Source organism: Hyaena hyaena, unplaced genomic scaffold, assembly GCF_003009895.1.
Source record: "Hyaena hyaena isolate Hyena2069 unplaced genomic scaffold, ASM300989v1 scaffold_151, whole genome shotgun sequence".
In the NCBI taxonomy this organism is placed as follows: domain Eukaryota; kingdom Metazoa; phylum Chordata; class Mammalia; order Carnivora; family Hyaenidae; genus Hyaena; species Hyaena hyaena.
The window spans coordinates 2904980-2917246 of record NW_024080783.1 but is presented as its reverse complement, the minus strand read 5'-3'; the positions used below and the strand labels follow the sequence as shown (position 1 = coordinate 2917246).

At 39.9% G+C, this 12267-nt stretch overlaps 2 protein-coding genes across 4 annotated transcripts in view; both read right to left on the bottom strand.

The window, feature by feature from the left end:
* Positions 1 to 4204, bottom strand: part of RC3H2 (ring finger and CCCH-type domains 2) — a 53810-nt gene extending 49606 nt beyond the window's left edge. For all 3 annotated transcript variants that reach the window (XM_039239013.1, XM_039239014.1, XM_039239015.1), the window contains exon 1: positions 4008 to 4204. The gene's annotated coding sequence lies outside the window, so the exon portion shown is untranslated. The remainder of the gene's footprint in view (positions 1 to 4007) is intronic.
* Positions 4205 to 8201: 3997 nt separating this feature from the next.
* ZBTB6 (zinc finger and BTB domain containing 6) lies at positions 8202 to 11504 on the bottom strand. The gene is made up of 2 exons (XM_039238995.1): positions 11461 to 11504; positions 8202 to 10299 (listed from the first exon to the last, which is right to left on the bottom strand). The coding sequence occupies exon 2, from the start codon at positions 10288 to 10290 to the stop codon at positions 9019 to 9021; it is 1272 nt and encodes a 423-aa protein (XP_039094926.1). The 5' UTR covers positions 10291 to 10299; positions 11461 to 11504; the 3' UTR covers positions 8202 to 9018.
* Between the last annotated feature and the right edge of the window lie 763 nt (positions 11505 to 12267).

Here is a 12267-nt window from a genome sequence, read left to right as displayed (position 1 = left end):
AGATAAAATGGACTAAAAAGCCCATAACTCTAGATACATAGACACTATTTAAGAAAAACATTCTAATTAAATTACTTATATTAACTAATTTCAGTCATTAGTAAATTTGAAGAAAGATAGTAAGATAAAGCATAGAAGAAACACAACATTAAAGGTAGACAGATTTTTCCTCAAGTAATTTTTCAGGCTCTAAGTTCCTTGTTATAAATACTAACTTGTAAAATAGGAAGAGTAATTAATAGACATCTCTTATATGATACAAATTACGCATTGCTTTATTAAGAGCAAACTGCATACCAGCTAAGTACTTTCATTTTTTATTAGTCCACCAAGATATTATGCAGCCAGTTCTAGACTATGTCACCAGATTTTAAAACGCCAGAATAAAGTATATGCTTCTTTCACTACTGTATAATAAAAAAAATCTGGTATTTTACAATTCTCATCATAAAAATATGAACATTAGGGCTCAAGTCTGTTAATTAAGACATTCATCGTGTTCATTTTAGTTCACTCATATGAAGAGTTTAAGCTATTGAAATGAAAAGCGCTTCTCAATTCAGAAACCTTACAAATAATTAGTTTTGGACCTCAAAAACTATATTTAAAGCATCTTAAGTACAATTGAGACCTTAACCTATAAAAGAAGCAAAAAAAAAAAAAAAACCAATGGAAATAATCTGCAAACTCTAAAACTCAGCACTCAAACATACTAAAAGCACTGGAGAAAAAGGAACTGAGGTACAATTTTAAAGACTGCTAATATAAATGACTTTAGTATAAGTCAAGAGAGATACAATACTCAAGTTTTTTTTTCTTCTTAAATCCACTATGAAGTTCAATTCAGTTTTTTAACCAGTATGAGACTTAACTTTCTGTGTCTTCTAATAGAACACTAATGCATTAATTTTCTATTTCATTTTATTTTATTTTTTTAATTTTTATTTATTTCTAGGAGAGAGAGAGAGAGAGACAGCGTGAGCAGGGGAGGGTCAGAGAGAGAGGGAGATACAGACTCTGAAATAGGCTCCAGGCTCTGGGCTGGCAATCAGCACAGAGCCCGACGTGGGGCTCGAACCCATGAACCACGAGATCATGACCTAAGCCAAAGTCGGACGCTTAACTGACTAAGCCACCCAGGCGCCCCAGTAATTTTCTATTTTAATTAATATAGCCAATAAAGTTTTGCATTAGTAATGACAAGACATAAACATTTATTTTTGAGACAGAACTTATTCACTTCTGTCTACCAAATCATGGCCACTGGATAAATTTATTCTTCATATTACCAAAGTCCTTGTTAGCCTTTTTGATTATTCTGATTGCAAGATGATACTCTGTCAGGAAATTTTTGGTTTTCATGTGTCTACTTTGATTCAGACAATTTATTTCTCAGAAGAGCAGTGATGCTTTAAACAAGTGCTAACAGAAACATCATGTGAGCTGCCAAGTAATTTAAAGTTTTCTAGCTGTCATATTAAATAAGGGATAAATACATGAAATCAATTTTAATAAATTAACCCAATCTTTCCAAAATATCATTTCAACATGTAATCAACATTAAAAATTACTAAGATAGTTTAAATTCTTTTTTGGTAGTTAAGTCTTTAAAATCTAGTATGTAGCTTATTTTACATTTACACCACATCTCAATACACACTAGTCACACTGCAAGTGTTTAACTGTCACATGTGGCTACCGGCTTGTACTGGATGATGCAAGTCTAGAGTACTTAAATTTATAAAATAATACTCAAAACTAACTTTTATTAAGAATTTGAGGTTAAAGTCACAACTACATGTAAGAAGTTTTCATAAAACTAGAAAACCCAAGGAATATAAAGATGTGCCTTACAACATTTATAAGATGGGATGCAAAACATTACTTCTAATTTTCAGCTAGGTTTATTTTACCACATGCTTCCTTTTTCCATAACTAGAAAGTGAAACTTCAACACAGTCGGACCAAAACAGTAAGTGCTTATTATGATAAGGCCTTGCTATCTATAAATTTATCATTCTTAAATACTGCATACAATGTTGTTGAAATTCTATCTTTTTTTAAATGTTTAATGTTTTATTTATTTTCGAGAGAGAGACAGTATGAGCAGGGGAGGGTCAGAGAGAGAGGGAGACACAGAATCTGAAGCAGGCTACAGGCTCTGAGCTAGCTTGTCAGCACAGAGCCTGACATGGGGCTTGAACCCATGAACCATGAAGATCATGACCTGAGCTGAAGTTGGACGCTTAACTGACTGAGCCACCCAGGCGTCCCAAAGTTCTATTTCTGAATACAAAATTTTGTGTTAAAAAAATGCTTCCCCCCGCAAAAGAATTTTTGTTAGCTTTTTCAAACTGGAAGACACAGCAAATTACAAAAGCAGAAAGTGAAATAATGAAAACATATGAACAAAGGACGTTAGGTCTCATATGTCAGGTCAACACAACAGTAATAAAAGATCAGGAGTAACTCAAAGGATCCACTAATGAACAGTACTGCAATTAAATCTTCAAAGAATAGAAGGCAATTTGAATTTTAACATCTGCTTTTCTAAACATGTTTGGAATATACATTTAACATTTTGTCCTAGCAATTTTCCAAACTCTAAAATTTGGAAAATATGAATCTCCAAATTAACAAAAATAGCAACATTTAAAGATGGTCTTTGATAGGATTTATGGCCTCTACTTCTTCAAAAATTAAATGTGGAAGAACACAAGAAAGAGATGTTAGGAAAGTGGTGTAGCTTTTTAGATAGATTAAAAAAAAAAAAGGTAATAATGACAGAATCCATGAACTTGTCTTAATGTCTTCGAAGAAGCCTTTACTAAATTTGTAAATTTAACTAGAAAAAAAGCTGCACAGGCTAACTAAATCATTTGTTTCTTTGCTATTGGGTGAAATTATTATCAGTGTAGCGAAGCAACATTAGCAATCTCAGGTTAATCAAAAGTTCCTATTGAACTTAATAGTTTGACTAATGCAAAAGTGGAAAAAAGACTACTTAAGCACTTCACCTGTAATAAAAAAAATCATTCTAATCACAGCGGTTTGGGGGAGAGAAGGAATTAAAAAGAAGGGGCCCAGGTAAGGGGAGAGTAGGAACTAAAAGAAGGGAACCTAGGAGGTTATTTAAAAAAATAAAACAGGTTGGGAATCACGAGATTAGATCTACTTTATGTCAGTGATTACTTGAGACTATTTTGGTGTCAAGGTTCTACATGCTGGTATCTTAAACTCCTCTGTGATTAGAAGGATGGAAATGACAGCTACTCTCATCTTCTCCCTTCCTGAAAGCTAAGGCCAGAGAAAAGTAGAGCTGCTTCTGAGAAACAAAGATGCTTTCTACCATTCTTCTAAGATGGTGGAAGAGTCTCCTTAAGAGGCTTCCCCAAGAAGGAAAAATAAAAGGGGGAAAGAAGAAAGCCACAGCAGAATTCCCGGGCCATATTTCATGCCATAGGACCGTCACATCCACTGTGCAACCACTCTGGTCCGACTATCTCCCTCCCAGGAGGTTAAGCCCTCTCAGGGCATTGTTTGGCCGTGGTCCCTATTTACCACTCAGATCGCCTCCACCATCCCTGCGCTGGGATCTCAGTAAGCCCCAAGACAGAAAGCCGAAAAGCTAGGAGAGGACTTGGTTTCGAGGTCCTCCTCCAAAACCCCCCTTGCTAAGTGGTGTATAAAAAGGAGAGACAACCCTGGCCTTTACTTGGGTGGGTTCCTTTGGGGTCAGAGACTTCCCCTCGGCCGGTGTCGAAGGGAGGTGGCCATTTGCGCCGGGCGCTCGGTATTGAAAAAGCCCTACCGAGGAAAGGGGCCTCCGCAGGCCCCGGACTCCGGGCCCGGTCCGAGTGTCAGGTGCGGCCCTCAGTTCCCAACCCTCGGGGCACCGACGACGACAGCACAGAGGCCCCAGGCTGCGACCGGTCTCCCGCCCGACCGCCGGGGACTTAGGGACCCAAGCTAGGGCCCGAGAAGCATCGTGCCCGCCCCCGCCCTACCTGTGGGGGCCCGGGCGGGGTCGCTAAGGGCCGCTCCCGGGAGCCCCGCGACGGCGCGGCTTGGCGACGGAGGCGCCTCGTCTCGCCGGGGCAGAGCTCGGCGGCGGTTTCACGACCTCAAACTCCATCGGGAGCTATAGGGACAGCCCCGTTGGCGGCGGCGGAGGCCGCGACGGGGCCTCCTCCTCCTCCCTCCGCCTCCGCCTCCTCCTCCTCCTCCTCTCCAAGGAGGCGGTCCTGGAGGGATCCCGACCTAGATCTCGCGAGAAGATACTCCCCCTTTCACGCGAGATCACGCAAGACAGGGCGTTAGGGAGGTGGAAGGAAAGAGTAGTAGCCCCCGCCACCTGGACTGCGCATCAGCTTCCCTCTGGTCGAGCCTAACCACCCCCGTCACGTGACTGGGGAGCCCCGGAGCACTGTGGGAGGTGCTGTTAGGAGGTCTAGGCGAGCCGAAAGGGTTGATGGGAAACTCCCTGCACCTTCATCAGCGTCTCGAACTAGCCTTATAGACAGTGCTGTGAGGCAGTGGCTGACTCACGTCATGCAAAAAGTGGTCTCCGTTGAGCATAATCTGATACATCTATATCTACGCACTCTCCCATAATTATATACTGACTCACTCCCCCAATCCCTCCACTTATTTGCCCATTTCCCTATTAAAACAAAACAAAACAACAACAAAACAGCATTTGCTTGCCAGGCACTAACAGATTAATACAGACAAATCTGAGTTCTTAACAAGCTGGCAGAAATCAAAACTTAAGCAGAAATTCTGGCATTAATATCTCAATAAATATTTGTTGAAGGATTTTTCACAGCAAGCTGTTAAGTAGAAATTATTCCTATTGTATTTCAAGATGAAGAAACAGACTAGTTAGTATTAGAAATAAGGGAATTAGCATTTATGAGCTGCTTACCAGGTCCTGTGTTAGGTAATAAAAATTTCATTTTTACCACTTATTTTAGTTTTATTTATAGTTCATTCATCAACATAATCCTAAAAATTTATACTATGTACTCTCTGTTACAGAGAAACTGAAAAATACAGATTAAGAAAATGGTCATGAACTGAAGGCACTTTCCAATGTGAACACAGATGTCCAACAAAGGCATGCATGAAGGTAAATCCAGTACAAATTTAGACATACGGACATGTAGTTTATAAGCTATAAGCTTAATATGTATGTATACATGTGGTTATTACTATTATATTGCCAGCATGACAGGGAAACGTCAGCGTTTTTCAAAAAATATTTGTTGGCCAAATCAAGGACTTTTCTTCCATGCATTTGTATCCTTTCATTCTCTCCTATGACATAAATGCCAATCCAAGAGAAAGGTTCTCAGTAATGGTTCATTTGTTCCACTGTTTTCCATTCAACTAGATAGTAATGGATACATATATATGTAGGTTTTTCATTCTGCTGGACAGTGTATACGACACTCGGCTAATATTTTTCACAGGTGGCCTAGCCATCACATTTAATATTACAATCCCAATTTCTGTTTCCTGGCACTCCCTATCCCTACTTTATTTCCTCCAACTCTGTTTTTAAAATCTGATATATACTGATTTTACTTGTTTACTGTTTTTCTCCCTCCACTAAAATATAAGCTTCATGAGAGCAGGGAGTTTTGTTTGTATACCTGACTTCCAGGACTACATAAGGACTCCATAAATATTTGTTGAGTGAATGAACAGCCAGAAGAAATAGTTTCATTCCATAAAATTCACAGATGTAGACAAAACACAAAGTTCTCCATTCACATCTCCAGTTTATTTTTTCTTGTGTAAACATATAGAATAGTTACATCCAAGGAAAACAGCAAGGATTTTCTCTTATACCAAAGCAACAACTACGTTACCAAATCCTTTATACATTAATGCAGTTAATGAAAAGGCTGAATTCAAATATGTTGCATTTTTACCCATCACATCAGAAACACAAACAACTAAAAGTTAATGTTTTAAGTGAATAAATTCAACACTTTACTTTGCCATACCTGCATTTTTCAAAAGATTCCATTTTCCTGGAATTGTTTATATACATCATGCAAACAGACACTCTCTAGGAATGTTCTGAGATCACTGTGTGCTACTGGACAGGAATAAATAAAAATAAATAACAACCATCACTTTCACAAAACCCTTCCCCCCAAGCAAATATCTCAAAGTGCTTACCAAAAATGTCACAAGAATCTTACAAGGCACACATAAAACTTAAACATAATTCAACCATAATTTTTTTCAAACATCAAAGATAGTAGATACTGATTCCTAAAAAAAACAGTTTATGACTATTCTTTTACCCTTCCCTCCCACCTCCATCCCTGCCCCACAAAATTTCATCCTAGGAAACAAAATAAGAAAAGTACTTCAATCACAAACTATTTCTGAAGGAAAAATGTTTTCATACCTACAAATGGCCAATCATAGGTTAAATGGGAAAGAAAATTAAATGTTGTACTAACATATTCTCCAGTGGAAGAAAAACACTATTTACTTTAGAAAAATTTTGTCTCCAAAGTGGTACTCAAATAGTAACATTCACAAAGACACAAAACTCTCCTCTCTTGCTTTCCCCTCTTCTCTGTTCTTAGGAACGCAGGAAGACTTAAATATAAAATCACAGAATTTTAGACCTGGAAATGATTTTAGAAATTACCAAGTTCAAAGTTATTGTTTTACATATAAATTTAAGAAACTGATAGAGACGTGACCTGTCCAATGTCACTAAGAAGTGATGTGGGGGCAGGTTTATGCAGTTGGTTTTCTTATCAAAGATGAGAGCTGGACTCTTTAAAGTCTCTCCTGCAGTTAAAATCCTATGGAGAATATATTTTTCCCAAAAGTATCACGAAAAAGGATATTTAACATTTACAACAATCAACATGTGATCAATCACAAAATTCTTATAAATGGTACAAAGTATGTTACATTTTCAAATGTGGAAGGGTTTCAACAGAACCTAAATAAAGCAGAAATTCTACATAAAGCTAAGGTGAGTAGAGGAGGAATAGAACATTCTGAAAGTAAGATGTATCCAGTCAGGCTTCTTTACTAAAAGTAGTTCCTGCATTTTAGAGTATGATTTGCCCTGCAATAGATTTTAACCTTTGTTATGACAATTAAAAGTTTTGTGTTATTTGTACACAGGGAGAGTAGAGAGCAATGGCTCATACACAGTAAAAAATACTACTCTCACTAAAATATTCATACAGTCATGGTTTTGCTTTTGGCACATTTCTGGAAAGATAGAATAAAACTCTAGAGATGGTTAGGATTTTTGTCAACATGTGGTAACTGAAAATTGCATTAATGTAAATGAGGTTATTAATAATTAAGAGAACACTAGTAGCTAGCCCTATTTAAACTATTCATCTAGTGACAACATAATATACATGGCCAATTTAAAGTAAAAAAGGGAAGGGCACCTGGGTGGCTCAGCTGGTTGACTGTCCAGCTCTCGATTTTGGCTGTCCAGCTCATGATCTTGCAGTTTGTGGGATTAAGCCCCGCATCAGGCTTTGCACTGACAGTGCAGAACCTGCTTGGGATTCTCGCTTCCTCTCCCTGCCCCTCCCCTACTCATGTTGTCTCTCTCAAAATAAATAAACATCAAAAAAGTTTTCATAAAAAATAAAGAAGGGAATAAACTATTAAACTACACACAACATGGATGAATCTCAATGTCATTCTATATGGTGAAAAAAATCATCTCACAAGGGAATACTAGAAGATTACACTCTGACAATCCAGAAAAGGCAAAATTACACAATGGGGAACTATTGCCAGGGTTTAGAGATAGGTGGAGGAGTTTAATAGAAAAGGGACATCCTTAGGGAGTTTTTAAGGATGATGGAATGTTCTGTATCCTGATTGCAGTGGTGGCTGCACAAATTTACATGTGTTAAAATCCAAGGACATGTAGACCAAAAACAAAGGTAAGTTTTACTACATGTTAACTAAAAAATAAAATAAATTTTAAAAAGGAAACAGTAGACTATCTTTGGTAAAGTTGGAATTTTTTTTTAACGTTTATTTATTTTTAGAGAGAGGCTGAGCGCAGGCACGGGAGGAACAGAGAGAGAGAGAGAGAGAGAGAGAATCTGAAGCAGACTCCAGGTCCCAAGCCCAATGCAGGACTCAAACTCACAAACTATGAGATCATGACCTGAGCTGAAGTCAGATCTTTAAGTGACTGAGAACCACCCAGGTGCCCCAGAATTGGGATTCCTAAAAGAAATTTTTCAGAGCTTCACGCCAATGATATAATTTCACTGGTCATAAAATTACTAAATACAACTGTATTAAATAAAATCAGGAAACTTGGACCCAATTAATTGTTTCAAATTATATATACTAACAAATCATGGAAACATCATTTTAAGGAAGATTAGCCAAGTACAAGGAAATCCCGCTACTTTCAAGTGAATTTGAAGTGTGTTTAAAACACACACTCACAGTTTAAAACAAGTACCTTGGTGCTTAGTTTAGAATCCAACAGTAGTTAAAAAAAAAAAGTATATATACATATATATGTATATATATATTTCACTAGTCCTACAAAGAACTAATAATGGATTATAGCATGTTTTATTTTCTCTTCCTGTTATCCTAATTCCTAAAAATTATTATATGGTTGGGATTTTACATTTATATCATTTATCTAGAGACTCAAAATCAGAATCTAGGAATACTGCTGGATCCTCTGTCACTAGAATCAAGAATATTTAAGAGAGGAACATTATTTCTCTAGATATACCACTTGAGATAGTGGTATTTCTAGATATAATACATGAGATAAGACAGCATCCCATTAGCTTTATCATGTCTCCCACACTTTGGAACTGGTAGTAGAAGTTCAAAAAGAATAACATGTGTAGGCAGACCGAAATTAAGACCCAAAGATGCAGGGAGGAATGCAATATAACAGATGCTGCATTTCTATAGAAAAGCTTGCCCAACAGAATGATACAAGGCTTACACAGCAATGTGTGGTTCTAATTATAGTAGATTTTGGCTTTTGAGATCATGCCTGGGTAGTTTTTCACTACTACTTCTGCCATGGACAGAGGTTAAGTGCTTTTTGAGGGCAGATTTGTGCTTGAAATCCATGTCACAACAGTGGCATTTGTATGGGCGATCTCCGCTGTGTATGTTCAAGTGGTCCTGAAGTGTGCTTTTGGCAGTAAAGGTCTTCAAGCACACAGTGCACTGAAAGGGCCGTATGCCCATGTGTCCTCGAATGTGCCGGTTCAGATTTTTCTTCTGGGTAAATGTTTTCCCGCATTGTAAGCACAAGAACAGTTTATGCATCTTAAGGTGGCGCAAATAGTTTTCAACGTGAAGAAATCCTCGGGGACACCTGGGGCACTGGTGCCTCAGTGAATAAGCATCCTCCAGGTTCTGAATCTCATTCACTGTACCATGACTTCCTTCAGTATTCTCACAGAATAAGCTCTGATCTTGATTCCCAGGAACTTCTGCCACTCTGCTCTCAACTGTAGAATTGATCAGTGAATGCTGTGTTTCAGGGAAATACATGGTTGCTTTCGAAGAGGTACAAGGCTGTGAAAACTCCCCATTTTCTACACCAGCAGTACTGATAGATTCCACATGGAGGATACAAATTTCATTATCTTTAAAACCAATATCTACTGAAGATAGCTCTGGTGACTTGATTTCCTTTCTCTCTGGTGTCAACTCTGCTGTAGACTGTAAAACATTGTTTTCTTCTTCTTTTACGTGAAAATCTATGTTTATGGGACTGTCTTCTGAAATTTCAATTATCTCACAGTCTTTATCTGAATTTTCTTCTTCATTTTTAACATCTGGATCAGAGGACTGACACAGGTCGGTATGCTGATTGTTATTTTTCATAGAAAGATCAATTTCCAGATACTTTGACAAAGCTTCTGTGCACTTTTCCACAATGTGAACCATCTGCAGGTAACTAGCAGCAGTCAAATATTTCAAAAGCTCTTTCCTTTTAACTTCAAGTGCTCCTGTATAGCAAGACAGCAACAGTTTTCTGCCAACTTCTGCACTCTGTAAGATGGTGATCCTGACATGTTTTGACTGTGTGAGTAAAAACTGATCTCTCATGAAAGTGGAGCAAGCAGCTAAAATCACCTTATGCCCCTGGAACTCGGTGTCATTAATATAAATTGACACATCACAAAATAAATTCTGTTGTCTCAAGAGATTCATTTTCTGCAAGACTACATCTCCTTGCTGCTCAAACTGGAAGTGCAGAACATCAGATTCAGCAGCCATGGTCACAATCTAAGAAAAATAAAACACAAACATTGATGTAAAGATAGGAAATACTTTCCTACAATATGACGGTAAAAACAAACAAAAAAATCCCAAACCTGAATTGGGCAAAAGAAGACTCAAATTCTAATCTGGGTACGAAGAGTGAACCCCTTTGCCACCATCTCACAACCCAGAAAATTAGAATGCATTTCTCTATGATCTCTTTTAACAGAGTTTTCTTATTTTTGTTACAGTACTTTCATATTTTTGTTAAGTACTTGTTACACTGAGCTGTATTTAACAGTTTCTGTTTCACTTCTTGCCTAAATTTTATCTATATTGTGGTCCAGGATACTCTTAATGTCCACTAGGGCACTTAATGTAGTTTCCCACATTAGAAACCTTACCCTAATCTCCAGGCTTCCTATTCCTTATCAGTACTGCAGGTCCTCATTCTACTCCCCAGGGCCCGTTGCAAGGTCTTCCAACAAGTCTCCTTGAAACCACACTCTCCCATGTTCCCTACCCTCCTCAGTGTCACCAGAACTAACATATTTTAAAATGCACCCCGCCCTTCTACCTTAAATTCTCCATTGTTCTCTCCCTCCAGAACAGCCTACTCTTCTTAGCGGATAGAAGATCCTTCATGATTTGGTCCTAACCCTCTTTAAGGTGTTATCTTTTCTCGATTTCTTTTTCATCTAAGCTCCTTCCATATTGAGATTTTCATCACTGCCCAGACAAGAACACCCGAATACACCTTTGCACATGTTATGTTTGCGCTTCCAGTTCCTCTTTCCAGCTAGTGATTTGGTTCTTTTAAGCCTCCAAAGCACTTAAGATTGCTGTGACTCCTCCTTCTGTCTCCCCAACAGTCAGTTGCCCCCAAAGCACCACGAAAAGGTGCCTGGTTCATCTGAGTTCCTGCAGCGAACACAGGGGCCGGCACAGAGCAGGCGCTACTGAGGGAACATCTGTTGAACCGATCCGGCCCCCAGATGGCCTGGAAGATCCTGCAGCTCGCCACACACGGGGTTCTTCCCGAGCTAAGCCTGCCAGGATATTAGGCCCTGTCGCCCAAATGGTTGTAGCACCAGTCCAGCCTCCCTGGCCGTGCCCAGCTGCCGTCTTCCTCCACCTCGCCCTCCTCAGGCTCCCCCACCGGCCCGCCCCATCGCGCTAACTCACCGACTCAGAGAGCCAGAGCCCAGCTTTCCGCAGCAGCGGCGGCCTAGGCCGGAAGGTGGACTTAGCCTGGGAGGAAACACATCCGGTGTCAACTAGCTCCGCTCCTCACTGGGGTGGGCTGGCGTCCCGGAAGGATATCCTGAGACAGTCTCCCTTCCTCACTACCCCCGCTCCTGGAATGACAGAGAGGCACCCGGTTTCCGGCAAATCCCGTCTCTCCTGCCCCACTTTCGGCGCGCGAGCCGTTGCCCTTCGTGAGTTCTCCCCAACGACCGAATCGCAGACGGGTTGTGAGGCTGGGGTACAGCGCGTTCTGTCGGAATACCCTGCGCCGGAACCACTCGGAGGCTCTCTCGTTTGCGGGCCGGGTTCTTTCCTCACTCGGCCTTCTACAGTTTTAAAGGTGGCAGAGGAAAGGAGAGGAGACTGCGGGGATCAGCATTCGAGATTGCCTAGCTAATGACCATCAGGATCTGGCTCCTACCTCTGGATCTCATTTTACCAATCCATCGCGTGACCCCGTTGCCCATGCACCACCTCCCCACCCGCCAGTTCTGGTCAAATCCAGGCCTTCTATCTAAACTCGGGGCTGCCTCCTCCCACGTGCCCTATCCCTCTTCCCACTTATCATCCTTCAAAATCGCGTTCATAAATCACGTCATCCCTGAAGCCATCCTGAACTGCCCTTGAGTCAGTTGGCTCCTAGTTGGAAGCCTGTTCACCCTTTGGCTGCCTTCATTATTGCAATTATACCTGTATTGAAATCTGTGACCCATCTGGTCGGAGGTATTTAGGACAGTGATTTAT